At 57.9% G+C, this 23,412-nt stretch overlaps 1 protein-coding gene across 1 annotated transcript; it reads left to right on the top strand.

Annotated features, from left to right (window-relative positions):
- Positions 1-286: 286 nt before the first annotated feature.
- On the top strand, positions 287-22,796 carry RNPEP (arginyl aminopeptidase). The gene is made up of 11 exons (XM_075910209.2): positions 287-694; positions 6,667-6,807; positions 11,087-11,235; positions 13,708-13,824; positions 13,992-14,227; positions 15,438-15,551; positions 16,720-16,832; positions 17,814-17,922; positions 19,641-19,865; positions 20,761-20,903; positions 22,465-22,796. The coding sequence occupies exons 1-11, from the start codon at positions 302-304 to the stop codon at positions 22,627-22,629; spliced, it is 1,905 nt and encodes a 634-aa protein (XP_075766324.2). The 5' UTR covers positions 287-301; the 3' UTR covers positions 22,630-22,796.
- The last annotated feature ends 616 nt before the right edge of the window (positions 22,797-23,412 follow it).

A 23,412-nucleotide genomic window follows, 5' to 3' on the forward strand; every position in this document is an offset into this window, starting at 1 on the left:
CCCCCCCCCGCTCCTCAACCCTGTGCTGCTCCACATCCCCCCCCGCTCCTCCCCCCTGTGCTGCTCCACATCCCCCCCCCCCCGCTCCTCGCCCCTGTGCTGCCACCCCCCCGCTCCTCGCCTCTCGCCCCCTGTTCTGCTCCACCCCGCCCCGCCCCACGCGCGCCCCGCCCTCTGTGCCGGTCCCCACTCCGCCCCTCTCCCCGCCCTGTCCCCTCGGCAGCCGCGCTAACCCCTCCCCGGGGCGCCGCTGCACGGACCCGCCTCCGGCTCCTCCCCGGCCGGCAGAGGCGCGCTGGCGATGGCGATGGCGGCGGCGGCGGCGGCGGCGGGGCGGCGGGTGCCGGACGTGGCGTCCGCCTGCAGCGCGGAGAGCTTCGAGCTGCAGCACCTGCACCTGGAGCTGCGCGTGGCCTTCGGGCCGCCGGGCCCCGGGCGGCTGCAGGGCTCGGCCCGGCTGGAGCTGCGCTGCCTGCGCGACGGCGCGGCCGAGCTGAGCCTGGACGCGCACTCCAGCCTGGCCGTGCGCGGCGTGGGGCTGGCGGCGCCGGGCGGGGAGCCGCGGCCGCTGCGCTTCGAGAGCCGCCCCTTCGCCAGCTACGGCGCGGAGCTGCGCGTCCTGCTGCCCGAGCCGCTGCGCGCCGGGGAGCGCCTGGCGCTGGACATCGACTACAGCACGGGCGACGGGCCCGGGGTGAGCGGGCTGCGCCGCCGGGGGTCCCCGCCCCGCCCCCGGTTTTTGACTCACCCCCCCTTCTCTGAGCCCTGGGGTACCTGCCCTTGCCCCACAAGCCTCTGGCTGACCCCCTTGTTGGGCCTCTGGCACCCTGCCCCCCAGTTCCCTTATCGGGCCCCAGGGCTGCTTCTTCCTCCCGTCCCCTGGCTGCCCCCCCACTGGGCCTTGGGGTACCTGCCCCTGCCCCCCAATCCGCTGACTGGCCTCTCACTGGGTCCTGCCCCCAACTTCTTGCTTCCCCTGGGCTCCCTGACACCTAATCCCCTTGCTGGCCCCAACAACCCCTCCCTACCCCTGTGCCCCTGAATTCCTGATTCCCTTGCTGCTCTCCACCGTGACCCTTTGCTGTCCCCTCAGATCCCCTTGCTGCCCCGGCACCTTGCTCCCTCTTCCTAATGCTCTAGCACACGGTCCCTTCTGCGTCTCCCCCTCTATGCCCTTCCTTGCCTTCCTTTCCTCCCTGGGATGCCGTCAATCTGTCAGCTTCCCGGGTCCCTAACTTGCTGCTCGCTTCTTGTGTGTCTCACTTTCTCTCTGAGTTCGGCCCTCCCCACCCTATCTGCTCCCGGCTTGCAGATGGCAGGAGATTCCCACGGGCAAGCTCTGGTCCAGCCAGCCGCTGGAGCATGGTAAAATGGGGAAGAGGATGCTGAATTCATAGCTCTTGCCCCACTGCCTACATCCATGTGAAGTGGGTGCAAAGCGTGCCCCTGGCAGGTGTGGCGTAGTCAGCACTGGAGGGCACGGTGCCAGGTGCGAGGCAGTGGCCTCGTCTGGGGTGGAAGAGTAGTGGAGGGGGGATGTGGAGCAAGTCCACCGTGTGTTTTAGCCTGGCTCTGAAGTTACCCAAGAGATTGGGGTGGTTGGAGGCTAGAAGGTCTGGAAAGCGGGGAGGAAAGGCTTGAAGGAACCCAGGTGGCCGTACTTAAAGGGTTTTCTTGCAAACACATTCCTGGCAGGTCCGGCTGGCACGGAGATGGTGTAGAAGTAGCAGGAGATCTCGGTCCAGGAGAGGCATTGTGTGTTAGCAGGGAGGGGTACCCTTTCTCTAGCCTGGCCTTGTTGGACACCTTCAGCTGCAGGGTAGTGAGTTCTCGGCAGGAGCATGGCCAGGCAGGAAGGTGGAAGCTCTGTATTAAAGCTAGAGATGAGCAAAAGCAGAGGAGGAGACTTGTCCCCTTGTTTTCTCCTCGGGTCCCCTGCTTGGCCTCCAGTGCTGCTAACCCTGCATACAGCTAACGGCCGCCTCCTGGCAAGTCTAGTCTGCTGCGGGTTCTCAAAAAAACAAGCTGCGAGCAAGTGCCGTGAACTGTCCCCCATTAGGAAGCACCCATTTATAGCAGCCCTCAGCGAGAACCTAAGAATTGGTTCCTCTTGAGCTTCTGAGGGCCTCTGTTTCATTCTGTGTGGTTGCTGGCTTTCCGGTCCAGCCTTTGCCTAGACTGAGTTTAATTGCTCTGTGGCAATCTCATAGCAGCATTTCCACATCCCAGCCCCTTGCTGAGTGGGAAGGGTGTTCGTCGGCTCAGGGAAGCCTAGTACAGAACACGGATCTGCCTGTTAGGTAATAGGAAAGGTGCCAGCATGTTGCATTTGCCATGAGTTAAAATGAAAGCGTCTGACTCGGTTATTTTGTTGGTTTATTTAATCCCAGGCCTGCCCAGCATCTTGGCTCCTTTCAGTAGTTAAATGAAGACCTTCAGGTTGTCCAGGAGAGAAGAGTAACTAATGCAAATGGTTGAGCTGCAGGAATTCTCAGTTATAAATGCTGAGAATAAAAACTCCAGGGCTAGCCCAGCTGGAAGGAGAAGAGGGGATCCAACCTGTGCTTATGCTTGGGGGCCAGTAGTTAGTTCTGATTTATTTACTTTTGTGTGTCCTTCCACTTTCTGTTCTGGGACAGGAAGTGGAAATACCACGGCAAGGCTGTCTTCCTGATTTGAACTTGGTCAGAAGCAAGAGGGGTTACAGATCTCGAGCTACTGCCATAGGGGGTCAGAGTTCAGAGAAGCAACTGGTTTCTTTGGCTTCGGAGCCAATTTTTTTTTTAAAGATTTTTCCCTTTCAGCCATCTAATTCATGCCGTTTGGATTCAGAGGCAGATTTCAGACTCATTGAAGCAGGATCTTGATCACGCCAGCCTGAATTTGGAGGAATCTCGCTGAATTCAGTAGAGCTAGTCTAGGTTTACACAAGAGTGAATTGTCAGCCCAGAATAACACCCCTTACTAAGCCTACGTTTCGGCATTTCTTGCAATTACCTGGTACTTGCCTGCACTGCACAGGGTTTGCTGGTAGAGCTACTGGATATCCGCCCTAGGGGAGACTTAGCTTCTGCCAGTCTGTGAGGGGGTGCACTCACCACCATAGCCCCCCTGCCGTCTGTCCTCAGGAATTGGCTCCCTCGGCGGGTAGGGTGCCTTCTCTGGGGTGGTGTCTCCCCTCTTTACTCCCGGCTGCGGCGTCCTCTTTGCCCCACTGCCCTCCGGCAGTGCCCAAGTCTGTCTCTGAGGTCGATGTTCCTTCGTCGGGCCTTCCTTCAAGCCCTGCAGTCTGGGGATTTGCTGGCCAGAGCTCCCCTAGCCCTGCCTGGCTTCCCCAGCCCTGTCCTAGCTCCAGGGAGCCTCCTCCTCCCCCAGCAGCCAGGTTCTCACTACTCTCCCCCTTAGCAGCAGCCCCTCCTCTATTATAGCTCCCAGCTAGGCCCTGATGGACTAGTACAGCCTCAGCTGGGCTAAACTCCCCCGCCCTGCTTCAGGCCGGGGTTTGCCCTTAAAGGGCCAGTGCAGGGCGAATGCCCTGTCTCACACTCTCCCCCTTAAGTATCTCGGGGGGGGGGGAAGGGGAGGAAAGTACCCTAATGCCCCAATGTACGCCTCAGCTGGGCCCGTAGGGTGTCTCTCTCCCCCCGCAGACTCTCCACTCTAAGGAGCAGCCTACCCCCCTTCTTCCAGGGTCTGGACTCCCACTGTGGTCTTCTCCACCCCAGCAGGAGTCTGGTTCCCACTGAAGCCCTGCCTATTCCGAGGCAGGTTCCCCATTTTGTGCTAGGCCTCCGGGCCTCCACCTTCCCCTTCCTAAAAGCTCTTGTCTCCCCCACTCCCTCCTGGGGAGTCGCCTTACGCTGGCTCTCTTTCCAGGCCATCCGCCCCCCTCCCTGGGGGCAGTGCCTTTTAATATGGCCTGCTGCGTGGCAATAGAAGCACTGTTTGTGCCTCCCCTGGATCCCAGCCCTCCGCCAGGCCCTTTCTGGCTTAGCCCTTCCTCTCGGGCTAGCCGGTGCCCTGTAAGTCCCACTGGCGCACTCCCTCTTCAGGTGCCCAGGTTCCCCACAGGCCTAACACCTTCATGGCCCCCCTGTTGCCTTTGCAGGGGGGGTTCCCCCAATTTCCAACTTATCTGAGTGGGGCCTTCCTGCCCTGACCCCGTAGTGGCACTCCCTCCTCCTGTGGCCCCGATGTCCGCAGGAGAAACAAGTTTGAAGTCCAGGCCCTGGCTCCCAGCCCTTGGTGCCTGTGTGTCCCTGGAGTCGGGGTGCCCACCCTTGCAGCCGCCCGACCGGCCTCTTCTGCTGCTCAGCAGGCTGGGCCACCCACTGCCTCCAATCAACATCCATCTTGTTTGCTAGTGTCCCGGGTCCAAACCAGCCCCCTTGGTCGCAGGGCAGCAGGCCCACTGGCCCGAGTTCCCCAAAGTAACCCCCTTGTATCGGGGGGGACCGCTCGTACCCACATTCTCCACCATCTGTGGGGGGAGGGTGCACTCACCACCGTAGCCCCCCTGCCGTCTGTCCTCAGGAATTGGCTCCCTCGGCGGGTAGGGTGCCTTCTCTGGGGCGGTGTCTCCCCTCTTTACTCCCGGCTGCGGCGTCCTCTTTGCCACACTGCCCTCCGGCAGTGCCCAAGTCTGTCTCTGAGCCCCCCTTCCGGGGGTCGATGTTCCTTCGTCGGGCCTTCCTTCGAGCCCTGCAGTCTGGGGATTTGCTGGCCAGAGCTCCCCTAGCCCTGCCTGGCTTCCCCAGCCCTGCCCTAGCTCCAGGGAGCCTCCTCCTCCCCCAGCAGCCAGGTTCTCACTGCCCTCCCCCAGGAGCAGCAGCCCCTCCTCTATTATAGCTCCCAGCTGGGCCCTGATGGACTAGTACAGCCTCAGCTGGGCTAAACTCCCCCGCCCTGCTTCAGGCCGGGGTTTGCCCTTAAAGGGCCAGTGCAGGGCGAACGCCCTGTCACACAGTCCCCCAAACAAAACAAGGGTACTGGAAAAAGAATGCGTTTGCAGGTGCAATTGTGCCTGCCTTGGGGCTTGGTGCTGTTTGGGAAGGGGTGAGTTCTTTCTTTCTTTTTGCACGCTCCTAACCAGCATAATTATGCCAGTAAAACTTTCTAGTGTAAATCAAACCCTAACACCTCCCTGGGAGAATCACTGATGTGCCTCAGTGCTTTGGTTGGCGTTGCGTGTGTGGCAGCATGTCGGGTACCCCCCGGTCCTGCACCCCATCTGCAGCAAGATGAGACTCTTCCAGCCAGTAGAACAGAGAGGGGTTATTGCGTCTCCAGGATACAGCACAGCATTGGTGTGATGGTGTGGACATAAGGAATCAGGGGCTGGCAGCCCTAGACCCCTTGGGGTAGGGTCCACAGACCCCTGAACCCTCAGTACTCAGCTTAGTCTCTTCTCTTCGTGTTTTCCCCAGCCAAGACTCCCAGCTCCCAGGCCCTGCCCCCCAACCAGGTGGCCATCTCTGCCTCCCTTCCTTATTCTCTTCCCCCTGGGAAGAGCCTTGTTATTTGCTCAGGCTGGGACTAGGTGTCTGGGTCAATACACATGCAGGTGAGTCAGTAGGAATCACACAGCACAGTGTAGGGGAACCCCGGGTTACAGAGCAGACAGCACCCCCACTGCGGCACAGCTTGTTTCTTTGGGGGAAGTGGGAGAAGCTAAACCAACAGAAGAACTCTTGCTGGTCGGCGCGGTCTTCATTGGTAGAGTTTGCCAGGATGGCTGTTCAGGCATAGTTGCTGTCAAACCTGTTCTAATGAAGCCAAGATCTGGGGGTGGTTCATACATCCAGAGGACAGCTTGATGAGCTTACAGCTGCCTTTACGCTACAGGTTGAACTTCTCTAGTCAGTCGTCCAGAATGGTTTTAGTTAGCCGGATGTCCACTTTTCAGCGCCAAGTTTCCTGTGGTCCCATAAAGTTTGTTTACAGCCACCGGTTCTGACTCTGTGTTCGGAACTGATACTTAGCTCTAATTTACCTCGCTGTCTTCTAACAGCCCAGTAAGCCGTGGAAGTGTTGGCCATGTTGCTAGACAATATTGACCTCCCGTGGTCTGGAAAATTCTCTGGTTTGGAACCAGTCAGGTCCTGAGAGTGCCAGACGAGAGAGCGTCAGCCTGTACCGGAAGTGGGTTTGTCTGCACGATGACTTATGGTTGTAGCGATTCTGGTAAAACTCCTTACACAAACATTCTGTGCCAACAGAGTTTACTTCACTTTGTGGTAATCACACCGGCCAATCTTCAAGCTGTTCTCGGAATAGGCCACGGGGGTGGGCCTGAGTTTGCCGTGTCCAGTCATGCATGCATTTCTCCACCTGAATACGGCATGCAACCCTGGTGCCAGAGATGCTGTTTGAGATTTGTTAGGCTCCCTGGACAGCTCATGGCCTGAGTCAAGCCTTGAGGTGTTGAGCGAGTTTAACTTGAATCTAGCTGTTTGATTTTTACTGACTTTCCTTCTCCTTGCTCTGCCTGCTGCTCTAGATGTCCTTTCCAAAGAGCCCAGAACCCTTTATCCCGCTGGCTTTCCTGTGCTCAACAGGTCCTTTGCCCCTGGCTTTCACACACCAGCAATAAAGAGCACCCGTTCTGCCAAAATCCAGGGGAAGTCTCCCATCCCTCACGTGAGGCTGTCTCTCGTCTCTCCTCAGGTTTGTTGGCTCACGCCAGAGCAGACGGCGGGGAAGCAGAAGCCTTATATGTACACCCAAGGCCAGGCCGTCCTCAATAGAAGTTTTTTCCCTGGCTTTGACACCCCTGGAGTTAAAAGTACATATTCAGCCACTATAAAGGTAAGCAGGAAAAGTGCAAATTGGATTGTTCGTGCAAACCATATTTAGGATAGACAATTCATAGATCTCAAGAGGGCATCGTTTTCTAGGCCCTGGAAGGAGAAATTGTAGTAGGATGTTTGATTATTCTAAGCTTATTAGAACATCAGGGAGTGCTATAGGCATTTCTTGCCTGTGCCTCAGATTCAGGGCACTCAAAAGGCTCTGATCTTCGTGCAGAGTTCATTGAAGCTGGGGGGACAGAGTCCTCCCTATGGACTCTGGCATGTCCAGCTGCTCCCAGTTCATGATTTGTTTGCCGCTGTTATCTTGGGATCCCCATCACATTCCCTTTTAGTTACATATTCATTGGGCAGTCATTTTGGAGGCTTATTCAGGGCTCTACCGAATAAAAAAGTAAAACTGCGTTGGGCGTAACACTAATAATGTCATTATAAAACTGGACATGGGTGTGGGCTCTGTGTATTTTGGTTTGGTGTTTTCTCAATGAAGTTATACGTGTCGTGATTCGCATCAGTTATCTAAACAAAAGTCAGAACCATTCAGCGACCCGGAAACGCCAGTAATGCAGAAGTTGTGGGCTTGAACCCACGTCCGTTTGGCCACGCAGAAGACAACTTGGCTACCGTGGCTCAATGGAGCCTATTTCTCAGTTTTGAATCGATGTCTCCAAAGTCGGAAAAAATTCACTCTGCACTGGCTGACTTTGTTGGCCTCTGATGCAGTTACTCCACCGGTTCTGAGAATTCGGATGGGATCGCTGCGTGTCTCAAATTTTTTTTTCCACCCTGTTAGAGGAAACTTTTCCTTTGACTGCGGGGGAGAATATCGATTGGTGGGTAAATGTGGCAGAAAGTCAGGATTTTTACTGAGTGCTCTGTGTGTTGCCTTTTTTGTTGCTGTTCAGCTGACAATTTCTTCCTGTTTATTTTAGCTGAAGGGTGTTGGCCAATGTGTGTCCAGGAGTAACTGCCTGGTGAAATCTCTTTTGTGCTCTGTATTGTGCATGATCTTCACTTGTCTGTAGATCCAGCACCCATGGCTGGTATGGAGGGTGTCCACAGCAGCTAGTTGCAGCTGGCCAAGGTCTGTGCCTCTCAGCAAATCCCTTGATTATTATTTATAGTGACCACTCTGTATTCAAGTTCTACGTCCTGATCAGGCGCAATCCTGGGACGCTGGGACTGATTTTTAACGTCTCTTCCCATCTCTGGAGAGAAGAGCTCTCATTGGACATTGACGCATCTATGTTCCATTGTGCGCTCCCAGGGATTTGGGGTTTTACGGGGCCCTTGGGGGCGTTTTTAACCAGGCTGTCGGTGATGAGGAAAGCATTTTTGTAAACCCACAACGTGTTCCATCAAAGCGTGTGGTCTCCGGCCTTTCCAAAGTAGATTCTGCCAATGTGATGCCCATCCCTATGTGACCAAAGCACTGTCGTTTTCTTATGAATCACTTCTCATTCTTTGCAGCTTTTCCCTATTGGCAGATAGCTCTTAACACTGCTGTACTGTTCGTTGTAAATGCCTCGGCCTCTCTTGCCAAGATAGCACAGTGTTTCGCAGTTTTCCAGTGAGTGATCTGGTGCATTGTGACATCGTGTTGGGGTTTTCCCTTCTCCTGCACCCCCGTAGTGGCACGAACAGACTCCACCAGCCAGTAGAACAGAGGGAGTTTATTGCTTCTCCAGGATACAGCACAACACAGATGTAATCTGGTTACAGGGCCAGGCCTAGGATGCCTCAGCCCCCCTTGAGATGGGGGAGACTGGGCCCCTAAATCCCAGCCCCCTTGCTTAGGCTGTTTCCTCCATGATTCCAGACAGAAACTAATTAATTCACTTCCAGCTCTGCCCCCAGCCAGGGCTCCACTCCCCTTCTTCCCATTGTTCCACTTCCTGGGAGATAACTGGTCAGACAGGTTCGAAGCCCCCCTGCCCGGCTGGGCCGTGCTGCAGCCAGAGGAGGTCACTCACAACCCACTGCCCAGCATAGCAACCAGCAAGGTACCCACACTACGTTACATGCATAACCATGGATTTCCCTGTCTTTACCCAGTTCGCTAGCACTAGATCACTGTGCATTACTCACATTAATACAAGATGGATGAACTGCTTCTCCATGTAATTCATTGTGCGCTCCCACTGGCAAGCCATCAGTAGCTATGTCTTAACAGTTCACCAGCTGCCTGCTTTTGATTGGTGCTTTGTTGCCTGGCCATAGGTAGCTGATCATGGCTGGGAAAGTCGGATGCTCGACAGCAGAAAAGGGAACACGACTGCTGTTACAACTTCTGCAATCTTCAGGGTTGTGTTTTTGTTTCTGTTCAGGCGTTTTGTTGGACACGCGTCTCTTCCCAGTTGAAAAACTCCGATACTCCCTCCTCCTTGCTTTTGTCTGACCTGGTCTGGCTTTGTCTTGTTATATGGCAATGGCAAGTCAGCGTTATCAGCACCTTTATCCTCACAGCCCTCGGAGTTTAATGCTCTCATGCGTTTCTCCAGGATCTGTGCTTCTCGGGTCTGGAAGGCGGCAGCTGAAATGTTAACTTGGGCTGCGAAGGGAGTGTTTCAATAACGTGGCCAGCATTGCTAATGCATTGAACTGCTAAACCCAGGGTTGTGAGTTCAATCCTTGCGGAGGCCATTTAGGGATTTGGGGCAAAAATGCATCAGGGATGGTACTTGGTCCTTCTGAGAAGGCAGGGGACTGGACTCAATCACCTTTCAAGGTCCCTTCCAGTTCTAGGAGATAGGCAATCTCCATTATTAATTAAATTAATTAATATTAATTAAAGGTGAATGCCTCCGCCTGAAAAATCGCACCCAACACGCACCAGGAGACCGGCGGTTGGGGCTGCCGCTGGAGCCCTGGCTCTGTGCTCGCTTTGCGCACTGCCTGTGCGCTTATGCGGAAGGGAAGGAGGAGAGCTTGGATCGGGCATTTGGACGCAGCTCTCCGGAAGGCAGGTGTTTCTCCACCTCCTGCCCCGCTATTGCCAGCCTGCAGGGCACTCGCCTCCTGGAACTGGGAGCGACCGTTCTCAGTTACGCGGGGCCTTGTGAAGCACTGCAGGCGTGCGAGGGCGGCACAGGGCAGCGCAAAGGAGGAAACACGAGCACGCAGGCCCGCCCGGGGGGCAGCTGCCCTGAGGCCCAGCGCTTCCAAAGGGCCTGGGGCGCCCGGTGGCGGCAGCTGCTGTGGCAGAGGCCAGCGCCCCAGGCCCTTTAAATCGCCGCTGGAGCCCTGCATGGTGCGCTCTGGTGGTGCTGAGGGGTGGCGTGGTGCAGTCCCGGCAGTGCTGAGAGCTAGAGGGCGTGGGTGGCGTGGTCCGGGTGGTGCTGGGCGTGGTGGCACATTCAGGGTGGCGCTGGTGTGGCGCGGTTAGGGTGGCGCTGGGGGCAGCGGCGCGGTCTGGATGGCGCTGGGCGTGGGCGGCGTGGCGTGGTCCGGGTGGCGCTGGGCGTGGTGGCACATTCAGGGTGGCGCTGGTGTGGCGCGGTTAGGGTGGCGCTGGGGGCAGCGGCGCGGTCTGGATGGCGCTGGGCGTGGGTGGCGTGGCGTGGTCTGGGTGGCGCTGGGTGTGGTGGCACATTCAGGATGGCGCTGGTGTGGCGCGGTTAGGGTGGCGCTGGGGGCAGCGGCGCGGTCTGGATGGCGCTGGGCGTGGGCGGCGTGGCGTGGTCCGGGTGGCGCTGGGCGTGGTGGCACATTCAGGGTGGCGCTGGTGTGGCGCGGTTAGGGTGGCGCTGGGGGCAGCGGCGCGGTCTGGGTGGCGCAGTCTGGGTGGCGCTGGGGGCGGTGGCGTGGCGCGGTCTGGGTGGCTCTGGAGGTGGGCGACGTGGCACTGTCTGGGCGGTGCTGAGGGCTGCTTTGCCCTGGCCCTTCCAGGAATGCGGTTGCCTCATGGGTGTGTTACGCTTGGGAGTCAGGGTGGGGAAGGGCAGGTGGTTATAAACGGGCAGGTTAAATGGGCCAGGAGATGTCCGTGTGATAACGCAGCAGCCTCCCGGTAAAGCTTGTGCTGGGGACGGAGCCAAAAGGCTCTCCGGGGCCTCATGTTCACAGCTTCATAACGCCCCCCCTCCCCCTCCCCGGTGGCATTCCCCTGCCTCTCAAGGGGGGTGTTTGGGGTCCACATGCTGGGAGCCGGGTTGGCTGGAGCTGGGCTCCGGGGATATTCACGCAGCCCAAAGCACTTAGGGCAGCTCTGATCCCCCCGGGGCGTGTGGTGTGACCCCCTCCCCTGACAGGCTGTTCCCGTGTGTCCCTCGTGCTAGGTCCCCGAAGGCTTCACGGCTGTGATGAGCGCCACCACCTGGGAGAAGGAGAAGGACAACACGTTCACCTTCAAGATGTCCCAGCCGATCCCCTCCTACCTGATCGCCTTGGCCGTCGGCGACATCGTTTCTGCGGAAGTTGGCCCTCGGTAAGAGGCTCGCGGCGGGAGGAGCCCTGGCAGCAAAGCCTGTTGCGTCGGTGGGAAGCTTTGCCTTCCCACCATGGAGCGTATCTTCTCTCCATCCCCTTGCTCGCGGGGCGCCCTTGCACCGGCACCACTCTTCACGCCAGCCATGGCTAGCATGCGCCAGAGGTGCAGGACGAGGGATGCGGGGGGCGCTGCGGCCCCTCCTAGCCTGACAAGGTTTCCGTTAGATCCTGTGGTTACAGTTTGATTCAGCCCCTCACTGTGCAAATTGTTGTAACCCCTCTGGCACTTGCTAAGCTCCCTTGTACTGTGGTATCCTCCGGCCATCACCTTTTCCGCACTGTCTGTCTGGGAGCAGGCTGCGCTCTGTCCCACCAGCCGCTCATGCACCATGGGGGTCTCACGTGGGAATCGAAGGCACCCTGAGTTTTGCTACTATCAGTCTGGGTCAAAATCTGACCTTTGGTTGCAGCTCTGCTGGTCGCTGGTGTTGTCTGTTCGTCTGCACAGCAGTAGCAAATTCCACCCTCCTGCCTGTGTTAGCGCAGCTGTGTTTTCCAGCGGGCCCTAGATTATCTGGGGACGAGCCACCCCTTAGTCCTCGTCCTGCGCGAGCTTTTTTCATTCGTGCTGGGCGGAGGGGAATGTAGCGTCCGCGCGGGGCTGCCGAATGGCACTCCTGCGCCTGTTGTCCTTTGAACGTGTTCCCCAAAGTCACCTGTGCAGAGGGCTCGAAAGCCTGTTTACTGTCGGGTCTTGGGCACACAGGAGTCTTGCTGCTCCTGCTTAATGCCTCTCTCATTTTTTTCCAGCTCCTTAACTCAGATTCGTGGATCTTTTAGGGCGAGGAAAGGTCATTGAGTGTGACCCTCACCCTTGCACAATCCTTGTTATTAAGGGCTAAAGATTAGACATACAGCACATGCAATAAATATCTCAGCTTCTTTTATGGCCAGACCTTGATTCCTCTTTGGTTTAAAGCTCACGAACTGTTAAGACTTCCCAGTTCTGCACACTCAGCTAAAGGCTACTTCCCAGGCTCCAAGTCCCCCTGCTTCCTGCAGAGATCGTAGCCTCCAGACCAGACAGCTGTGCCGAGGCAAGGGGGGCGGGGGTTCAGGACAGTCCTGGAGATCAGTATGTCTGTGTCGCTGTATACAGCGGTGGGCCGGTGCATTTTTCAAATGGGATTGGAGCAGGTAGGATGCTCTAGCACACCCAGCCATAAACCACCAGAGGCCAAGCACGTCGGCTACGGCTTCCGAAGGGGATAAATCACCAAGCTCGCTGAAGCTGTGACAAAGCCCTGCTGCAAATCCCCAGATCGTGGCGACTTAACGAGAAGTGAAAGCTGCTGCCGGGAGGGTGTCGGCTTTCGAAAAACCTGAGCCGTTGGCGAGGCGGGTGGCGAGGCTGCTGAATCTAACTTGGGTTCCCAGGCAAAAGAGTGTTGGAAAAAAAAAAAAAAAGTTTTGCGCAACACACTGGGCAAAGGGAAGCTGATACTGACAAGCCAGCAGCCGGGCCTCTGTTCCCCATCACGGCTGTCTGAGTAGATCGAACCGCAAACTTACATGCATTGTCCAAAAGGTCCTTCGTCGGGCTGTGACAGCAACCCAACAGAGAGTGTGGCGGCTGAGAGGTGGCTAAAGGAGAAGTGCTCCTAGGGAAAGGCTTTTTTCTAGGGCTGATCTCTGCTCAGATTTTGCGGCGTGAGGGCATGATTTTAAGGGCATTTTTACCGATACAGCTTATTTCCCTTCCTGTATGGATCAACACTTGACGTTGGTAGAGCTGCGCCCACACTAGGGGAGATGGTGCTGATCTAGTTACATCGCCACAGACAGACATCTGGAGTGTGTGGAGGCGGCCTCGGAGGGGGGCAAATTCTCCAGAGGCTGCTCTCGCGCTGCGGGGTGGGGGCAATTAAATCTACAACGATTTGGATGAAGGAGGGGGCAGGGAGATGAGGACTGAGCCAGAGAAATGGAGGGAGTGGGGGGATTGGGTCTCCTTTGAAGAGCTTGACCGTAAGTGAAGTGGTTTTGAAACATCACTTGGATTTTCCCAACTTCTCCCTCCCATGTCTCCTGGCCGTCCTTGGTGGCTAGAGGCCGCGGGAAGCCATGTGCTTCCAATAACCATCTTTCACACTGCATGAAGCCTGCAAGCTTCAGAGTGACTAAGGAACCTGACGCGCCCCACGGCCACGTCTCCATCTATAAGCTGTGAGCTCGTAAGATCAGATCGCAGGTGGCTGGGAGGGACCGTGTGTGAGTTTTTGCCTTGACTCTGGCGATACAGCAGCACGTTGTGTCGCTTCTGTGTCACTGTGCTGGGGTTCTCCCTGCAAACCAGTCACTGAGGTGGTGGAGCAGACGTGCACAGACCCTCCTGGCTCGCTGCGCTGTCGCCTTTCACGAGGCCGGGGCTGCTTTGTTGCCCTCAGGACTGTTTCTGTGCTCTCCGTAGGAGTCGCGTGTGGGCTGAGCCCTGTCTGATTGAGGCTGCCAAGAAGGAGTACGATGGGGTCATTGAAGAGTTCCTGGTGGTCGGGGAGAAGCTCTTTGGACCGTACGTGTGGGGCAGGTACGGCTCACCTCGCTGGAAGTCACTGGGATGCTCTGGCAGCTTTGGTCCCTTCCGGCGCCTCCCTGAGGCTTCCCCCAGTACGGCTGGGGGAGTCGTCGTCCGGGTGCTCTCCCGCCGGCGGGCTCAGGCGGTTCCTTCCTGAGCGCTCTGCCTTCCTTCCCCAGATACGACGTTCTCTTCATGCCGCCCTCTTTCCCCTTCGGTGGGATGGAGAACCCCTGCATCACCTTCGTGACCCCCTGCCTCTTGGCTGGAGACCGCTCCCTGGTGGACGTCATCATCCACGAGATCTCCCACAGCTGGTTCGGCAACCTGGTCACCAACGCCAACTGGGGCGAGTTCTGGCTGAACGAGGGCTTCACCATGTTCGCGCAGAGGCGGATCTCCACGGTCGTCTACGGTGAGCGCCCAGCCCGGCGCCAGCCCCTGGCCTTGGCTACGAGGACAGGCAGCAAGGACCTAGTCCTGCCACCCACCTTTTGGGTGGAGTCATGCCCTGCCAGAGGCCAAGAGCCGATATCTGGGTCCAGCCACGCAGATCAGGGGCCGGGAACTACGCTTGTGGCTTGACTCGTTTCCTGGCAGTGTCCAGGGATCTGCACTAGCTCCTAAAATAGCTGAGATGTGACACGGTCGCGTGGGGTGATGGGGGCAGGTAGGGGTTGGACCATCTGGTGGGTGCGTGTTTGTTTTTTAAAGAGGATCTTTATAGCGTTTTATAGAGTAGAAATTCCAGTTGTATCTTTTATGGGCTGTTTGTGTGTGGCAGGGGAGAGCTAGGCAGTAAAACCCGGCTACGATGGGCTGGGATGTTTGTATTCAGATTCGTTAGTTAACACCCTTTAACTCAAATGCCATGTAAATTGTCATGCTGGGGTCTTAACTGAATTCCCTTGTGATCTAGATGGGCAGAGACCCTGGGGGTGGGGGGGTTTGCCTGGCTCTGCCGCATGGGGGTGGAGTCGCTGTAATTTGACGTCTTTAAATCATGATTCGAGGATGGCAGCCTCTTAGCCGATGGCTCGGGGCCTATAGCCGGGTGGGTGGGTGAAGGTCGGGGCCTGCGATGTGCAGAAGGTCAGACTAGGTGAGCACACTAAAGTCTTAGTGTGTCTCCTAAAGATTCAACTCCCCCTTCATCTGTATCCTCTGCGAGCCAAGCCCTCCACCAAGACTAGGTCAGACCACACTTCTTATTCCTGGGATTTCCAAGGCAAAAAGAGGAGTAAAGAAAACGCTTGAAAATTGTGACCTTCGCCCCTGCGATGGGCTGATGAAACCACCACTGACGAGCTCAATGGTACTTTCATTTGTGCACCCAAAAAGATTGAAGCCACGTGGGCACAAACCCACGTTTCCCCGCTGCGTGGCTCCCGTGTTCAGAAATCTGACGACCTACCGGAGATGTTTCCAGAGTTCCCGCGGCTGGGACCGTGTGGCGTGACTGGCGTGCGCGCGTTTCCACGCGTGTGTCAAAATGCTTTGCCCTTTTGCTTGCCTTTCAAGTAGGAGCTGTCCCAAAGGAACTGGAGAGGGCAGCTTGCCTTCCTCCCCGGCTCTACTGGGCCGTGCAGCGTCTCATTGCCAGGCCCCTGTCGTCTTGTCCTCAGGTGCCGCTTACACCTGCCTGGAGGCTGCCACGGGAAGGGCCCTGCTGCGCCAGCACATGGACAACACCGGAGAAGATCACCCCCTCAACAAGCTCCGGGTGAAAATCGAGCCAGGTCCGTGCTGTCTCCAATACCCCACTGCCGAGTGCCAGGTCTCTGGGACCATGGGCGGGGTCCTTATTACTGGTGCATTTGACCCCGTAATGGCTTGGAATAAAACTGCATCTACAGGATGAGCGCTAGGGGATGGGCCGAGAATAGACCATAAAGTGGCAGATGGATTGCCGGCAGGATGGCTAGCCTACGTGCATTGGGCTATTCTAGTCGCCTTGCTGCTGTTTAAAATTCACGCCACTTATTAATAATTGTGTTAGTTAAACAGTACCAGACGTGTGATCAAAGTCCAGCCCTTAGCGGTTAGTTTGTATGCCGAGGGCAAGTTCAAAGGAACAGGCTAGCAGCAGGCCGGCACTTACAGTGGATGTCTCAGGTTAGGCATTGAAGTACGTGCCCTGGGTTTTCCGAAGGCTTTCAGCTCCTGTTGACGTCCCGGCAGCTGTTGGGCGCTCAGCGATTCTGAAAATCAGGCCTTTGTTACGCGGGTTCCTTAAACGTTAGGCACCCGGGTTTCTGTGCCATGGCTTCGCTCTCGCATTGGGCAAACGCTTTGAGTCGCCCCGAGATGCGTAGTGCTAAGCGATGGAGTGTTTCATCACGGGCAGCTGTTGATGGATCATGCGGAGAGCAAAACAGCCTCCGTGTTTTTGCTTTCCCTTTGCAAGCCGGCGTGCTAGTTTTCAGGAAGTTAAAGCCCTCGTGAAAACTTTAACAAGCGTCCATAAAGTCTGAGGTTTTGGGAGCCTAGCCCCGGCAGAGTTCTAGGCAAACAAACAAGAGGACCTTGTTAAAATTTATTTCCTTCAAACTCTGCAAGAAAAACTGAAATCTCGGCCGGTCGTCAGCCAGGCTGAAAAGGGCGTTTCTAATAGCAGTTCGGCTGCATCCTCAGCTTGCTCCTTACTCTTGTGTCCTCTTGGATTGCGGGTGGTCTCCAGGAGGAGGTTGGCGGGGCGAGAGGCAGTGGGTGAGCAGGGTCAAAGTTCACTCTTTGTAGCGTTCCCGGCATGACGCGGCGTGGTTTGGATCGGACTCAGGGTGGAGGGGCCGTAGGGGCGGGGGGCACTTCTGGTGCTGAGAACGGCAACCTAAGGAAGTGGAGCACTGTTTTCAATGGCCGTTTCATTCGCCAAGCTCTGGCCCTCTCCTGTCTTGGACCCTCTAGGTGTTAATCCTGATGACACGTACAACGAAACCCCCTACGAGAAAGGCTACTGCTTCGTGTCCTACCTGGCGCACCTTGTGGGAGACCAGAGCACGTTTGATGCTTTCTTGCAGGTAGGGGGTGTGGGTTAACTGGCCTGGAGGCTCCGTCCCTCTAGCAGGTTTCTTAGCAAGGCTTCTTGCCTGCCGGTTGGCCCGTGAGTACCAGCACTGCAGATCCTAGCTACTTTTGCACTTGCAAGTAATGCCACCGCCTCACGACCACAGCTGTCCCTTCTGCCTCCGGCTGGGCCCCTCCTGGGCAACCCAGCCCCCCACCAGGATCCAAATTGCAGGTTGCAAATGTAGCATTGATATCCAGTTTGAGACCCCAAGTGCTTGGGGTGAGGAAAACTGAAGGCCAGTTTAGGCTTTAATGCCTCAACTTACGGAGTCCCTTCATACCTTCCACGTTGTGCGGGCTGACGCCATGAGCGGCGCTCGTTAAGTGTGGGTTGATTAGGTATTGAGGAGATGGACACACCAAGCCAGCTGGAAGAAAATCCCTTTGGTGCCGTTTGAAGTTTTGGATGCTGGAGCAGGAGGGTGTCAAGTTTGGGACTTTTCCCAGGGTTAGATTCTCCATTTCTCGAGAGAGACACTAGCCTGGAATCTAGCTGGAAAACCGAGTGGGAGCTTGACTATTCAGAGCCCGAAAACCCAGACCTCATGCAACACAGGCCCGCCAGCAACGGCGCTAGAGCTGGGAGTTGTCTGACACCGCGGCCCCGGCCTGGTGTCTTTCAGCTGTGGTTGCCATTGTGTGCGCGTCGTCACAGGCAGCGGGAGGGGAGGAGGCTGCTGGTGACCTTTGCCCTGGGAAACAAAAAGAACTGACCAAGTTTGGGAGGTGGGAACGAGAGAGCCCTGCCGCGGAGCCTCCCTCGTGCCTGTGCGTGCCGGAGCCGTCAGCACGGGCAGGAGTTGGCTTACGGCGAGGGGGACGGAGGCTGAGCTCCAGGCAATGGCTAGACGTAGAGACGGGAATTGTTTGCATTAAACCCTGCACCGGTCCTGCCTGCATGGAGCGTCACAACGTGTTTCTCCCCCCGCCAGGCCTACGTGAATCGGTTCAAATTTCAGAGCATCACGGCCGACGATGCCCTGGAATTCTTTCTGGAGCACTTCCCGGAGCTGAAGAAGAAAGGTGTGGCCACCATTCCAGGTCAGTCCCGCCAGGGCATTGCCGGTCTCCTCCCAGGCGCCGCGGCACGCTTGTCACATGCGCCGGAGGCTTGCGAAAGCCGGGGACAAACCTTTGCACAGGGCCCTGCGGTTAGCAGCAGCTGCAGCTGGCTCAGCCTGGCCCTTCTCCAGGGCGCAAATTGCGCCCAGTCAAGGACCCAGCGCTGCCTGAGGCTGCCGCCGCCTCCGGAGTCGCGGCTTCACTTGAGTTTCTTACCCGGAACCACCTCTACAGCGAGAGGTTTCAGCCCCCTCTCCTCCTGTGCATTTCCTCGCCCTGCTGACGTGGGGTGTCCCGCTTGCGAGGCCTTGTCCCTCAGCTTGGTAGCATCCTGCTGCTGACGTTCCCCACGTAAAATATCGAAGGCTGATCTAAACTGGCATCTCGTGGGCACCTGTCAACAGCACGGGTGTGTAACACAGCCCTGTCCTTGAGCTCTTGCGACACAGGGCCGTTCGGGGGTCGGGTGTTTGTTCCATCGCGTCTTTCGGCCTTCGTTTGGCTCGGCTGTTGTCTTTGCAGGCTTGAGAGCTGTTGGCTTTTGCATCAGCGGCTTCATTCATCCTGATTTAGCCTATGCCCATAGATCTGTAGCAAGGCAGCTGGTTACAGCCCCAAGAACACCTTTGGAATTGGACCGGGCTCCCTGGCTGAGTTTGCAGAGAGCCTGAGACAATCTGGCCTGGGAGCTGCCCCCCATCTCAGTGGGACGCTAACTCCGATGCCCATTGCTGGGTTGTGTGGAGCTAAGGGAGGGACCATTACTACTTTTCCCTCTCCTTCCAGTTGGGCCCTGCTGCTCTGGCCGTACCAGCCGGGATGTTGTGCTGCTCAGTGGCACGCTCACTGCTTGCGTTCATTTGCACCGGAGGGTTTACTGCTCGGGTCCCTAACGCGATTAATGTTCGTGTTTTGGAAAGTGTCCAAACCTCATTGGACTCTGTTCTGGGGTGGGGCTGAGGAGGAGGGGTTCAGGGTGCAGGCTGCCCCAGCCCTCTCTCACTGCAGCAGCTCGGGGCCAGGTGAGAGGCCCCGCTCCATGGCCGCTGCAGCTCACAGCTGCGGAGAGGTGCACGTCCCCCAGCGGGGGCAGGTCCAGGTTCGGCCAGAGTGAGGAATGCAGCAAACTCGGCACTTTCCTTTCGCTCCCCGATGAACAGGAACAGCCTGCAATGTTCCTGGATGAATTGGGGGTGGGGGGGAGCGTCAGCCTCTCCTGCCCTCCCTAGTGGGAATCGGAGGGGTGGGAGCTGGGGCAGTCCTGGATGGAGCAGGGGGGCCGCCCCCTGGCAGCCTCTTTCACCTGCCTGGTGATTGTGTCTTGTCTGTGTGGTGTTAGGAGAAGCAGTCCCATTCCAGGCACATCCCCATTGCTCTGCACAACCCAGCCCTTCCCTTCTTATTCTGACAAGAGGAGCTGCCTGCCAGTGTGGTGGCCTGAGCTCTTAGCGTTTCAGAGGTATCTGTCACCAGACACCCTCTCTGAGATACGCTAAGTGCTGCCCCCGCTTGCCCCATGGCGGGCTGAGTCCACATCCCCCCTCCACAGAACTCACCCCCGACTGGATCTCAGCGGCAGGTCCCCCGGCAGACAGCCAGCCAGCAGGCAAGTTAGGGCCCTGCGCCGTGCGGGGATGTGTTCGCGGGAAGGATCCCAGCCCCAGAGAACCCAGCCCAGCGTCTCCTCCCCTCTGCAGGCTTTGAGTTCGATCGGTGGCTCAACACACCCGGCTGGCCCCCTTACCTGCCTGACCTGTCCCCGGGAGAGACACTCATGAAGCCAGCGGAGGAACTGGCAGAGCTCTGGGCAGCCAGCCCCCTGAACCTGGAGGCCATCAAAGCTGTGGACATCGCTGCCTGGAAAACCTACCAGCTCATCTTCTTTCTGGACAAGATCCTGCAGAAATCCCCTTTGCCAGGCGGTAAGGCCCAGGGGCCCCTCTGGGCGGGGCGTGCGTGGGGGAAGGCAGCGACAGACCCGGGTGTAGAGGCACAGTGGGTACAGCCCAAGTTGGAGGCTCACCTGCGACCCCCAGCTAGGTGGGGAGACGTGTCCCTGGCCAGATCCTCCAAGCTCGCTGCAGCTGGGGCTCAAGAGCGACGCGCCCATCCGGCTGACCCGTCCCACGCATTTTCCATGGCCACGCCCAAGCACCCACTGCTGTGGAGGGCCCATTCCCAGCCCAGCTGGGAGGGCTGATGTGGGGTGTGGAGAACACGCAGCACAGTGTTTCTGCCAGGTCCGTAACCCCTTTCCCTGGAGCAGCCCAGCTCTGTGGCGTTCTCCTCTGATCTAGCATCAGGAAGTTGATACTCCACAGAGCACGTGGTGGTCTCAGCGGTCCGGCTGCCCGTTCCTCTGCAACCAAAACCTCCCGGGTGCTGGTGCCCTTTTCTGAGAAACGTCACCATCTGTCCAGAGGTCTGGTCCCTCTGGCTGCTGGAGCCTGGCGTAAAGTGGCTTGGCTGGGCCAGTGACTCCCCCACCCCCGTGCAAAGGCCTGTTGTAACTTGCAGAGTGCAGGGTGTGGGAATGGGTGCAGCTGCGCTCGTGTCCTGGCTGAGCCCTGAGCTCCGGCTGCCCTGGGGTGTGGGGGAAATCTATCCACTGGCCCTTGTCAGCGTCGCGTGGGGCTGTGCTCGCTTAAACTGCCGTCCCCTTGAAGGCACGTGGCGCCTGGCTCCCGTGTGCGCAGCCCTGAGTCGTGGCCAGTGGCCTTTCTGGGCTGTCTTGCTGGCTCTGCCCCGTTAAGCGCTTGGGCTGCGCGTTTGCGTGGGACGAGTCCGGCCGGGCTGACGAGCCGCTGTCGCGTCCAGGGAACGTGGAGAAGCTGAGCGAGACGTACCCGAAGATCTCCTGCGCGCAGAACGCCGAGCTGCGCCTCCGCTGGTGCCAGATCGTCCTCAAGAACAATCTCGAAGCTGAGTTTGGCAAAGTCAAGGACTTCCTCCACAGCCAGGTTTGTGGGCACGGCCAGCGCCCGGGAGCCGGGAGCGACCCGCGCATCAGCCACCGGCCAAGCCCTGCGCTAGCGCCGCATGCGGCGTTCCGGGGAACTCGGTGCTCGGCCGGGGGCCTGTTGCGCGTTTGGTTCTCGGGCATACGTTAAAGGCCTTTAGTGCTTCCCTACACCCCTTTGAAGCTGGTGGGTGTTAAGCCCGGGCTTAAAGCTGGGCATGAAAGCGACTAGTCGACTATCCGATAGGCAAATGCTCATTGGATAGTCGAGCAGTGACTCGACTAGCTGCTCCCCCCCTTGCTGCCTGTATCCCCTTAAAAGTTGGTGTCTCCTCCCCCCCGCCCCCGCAACACCATCTCTGTGGGGGCCAGAGGAGACAGCTTTCCTCTTCCCCTGCTGCGCTTGTGCTTTTTAAATGTATTAAGAGCCAGCAGGTTCTTAATACATTGAAAAGGAATCCGCTATCCCGGCTCCCACCTAGTCCCCCTTGCTGCGCTTCAGCCTTTTAAATGCATTGAGAGCCTGGTGAGTCTTAGTGCATTTAAAAGGCAGAGCCGTAGCAGGGTTAGCTCCCGGGGCCAGGAGCTAACCCCGCTGCGGCTCTGCAATTTCCCCCACGTATCGACTAATCGAGTAGTCAATGGACATCCCAGCGCCTGGTCGATTGGCTGATCAAACGCCGTTTAACATCCCTAAGCTGGGCATGTGCCTATTTATTTTTTGCTTCATTGGGGCCACCAGCATGGGTCGTGGGTTCTCCAACTTCCTTTCTGAGAAAAATCACTGCACGGTGCCGGGAGCAGAAGCTGGAGTCTGAGCCCTCCCATGCCCTGTTTTCCCAGGGCTCCAGCCCCAGGTGGGAAGGGCACAGTGGGAGCCTAAAGGTTATGGGCCTGGGCGGTAGGGCTCAGGCTTTGGCTCTGGACCCAGCAAGTCTAACACCAGCCCTGGAGACTCCATGAAACCAGGGTCCCAGCTCACACTTAACGAGAGAGCAGCAGCAATATGTACAGCATGGGCACATGCACCGGACCAGCATGTTCCAGGCTCCAACACGAAGGTGTATTTAAGCGTGGGAAGGGCTGAAAGGGAGAGAGACGCTGATGGGGTTTAGAAGCTGCCTGAGAGAGGGGGCTGCGTGGCCTCCTCCCCAGAGCTGCCGCCCTCTCTGCTCTGTGCTGTTGCCATCTGCTTTGCAAGTCATGCAAAGGGGCTAGTCCTCAGTGAGGACGCTGTAATCCTGCCCATTTTCTCTGTTGCCCGCTTCTGTGAAGTAAGGCTGAGCAGTTGTGTGCAGCTGGAGGACGCGGGTGCTGCACGAGCACGCCAAGTACGTGCACACGCGTGCCCTCTTTCCTGCGTTAAATACTTGGGATTTGGGGAACGCCCGAGGGACGTCCGCTCCAAGGGGGACTGTCCTGGGGAGCTGTGGGGCTGCAAACCCAGAGACTGCTCTCCAGTCGTGGTGGCGGAGGGGCCCCTGTGCAGAGCGCTGTAATGGCTCTGGCCGTGTCTCCTAGCTCCTAACCTCCTCGCCGCGTTTGCACTTTGTGCCTTGCAGGGGAAGCAGAAATACACCCTCCCCCTCTACCGAGCCATGTGGAGCGGGTCCAAGTCTGCCCGAGCCCTGGCCGTGGAGACTTTCTCGGCCACGGCCGCTCAGCTGCACGTCAACGTCCGGAACTACGTCAAGAAGATCCTGGATGCGGCGCCTGTGGGCAGCTAGTGGCTCGTCCCGGAGAGAGGCAGCCCGCCGGGGCTCGTGTGGCCGCAAACGCTCCGGCAACTCAGCAGGCTTCTCCTCGGTGGCTGGGCCTGCCTCAAACTCCCTCCCCTGGTGGCCCCTCACTCTCAGGCCCAGGCTCGGTTTTATTAAAGGCTTTTCCATTTGTATTCTCCCTGGTGGTGCTGGGCAGGGGCGGCTTTAGGGACTGGAGAAGGCAAACCCCTGCATGAGACCCACCTTGCGCTACGGGTGGCTTTTACTTAAGACCCTCCCCCTAAGCAGGAGCAGCCGCTTCCTGCCTGGGGGTGAGCCCAGGGAGCTATGGGCTGCAGTGGGGGTCCCCAGCGATTCCAGGTGGTCCCCCCCACGACAACATGCCATTTTCTTAACGGCTCTGATGCCACTCTCCCAGGTCACACTCAGTCTGGATCAAGGCCTATTCCAGGCGCCTCCGGGCCAGTCCTGCAGAGTCGGTAGCCCCAGCTGCAGCGCACAGGCCTTGTAACCAGCGAGGGACTGGGGGGGGGGGTCCCTGTGTGCTGGGGCAGCCACTGGTGCTCCTGTGTGTCTCAGGGCTGTGGGACCAGGGTCCGGCGCAGGCCACGTCCCTGCCCTGGGTCAGGCCCAGGGCTGCAGCCCTGCTATCGGGTGGGGGGGAGGGATTCACTCTGGACAGCTGGGAATTCTCTTTCAGGGCTGGGGGGCAATACAGGGGGATGTCCCATCTCCCTGCGGCATCATGCCTTCCAGCCCGGGGTCTCCGCCTCTGCACCCCCCGAGGGG

Source organism: Pelodiscus sinensis, chromosome 27 (assembly GCF_052426305.1).
Source record: "Pelodiscus sinensis isolate ZL-2025 chromosome 27, ASM5242630v1, whole genome shotgun sequence".
NCBI classification, from domain to species: Eukaryota; Metazoa; Chordata; order Testudines; family Trionychidae; genus Pelodiscus; species Pelodiscus sinensis.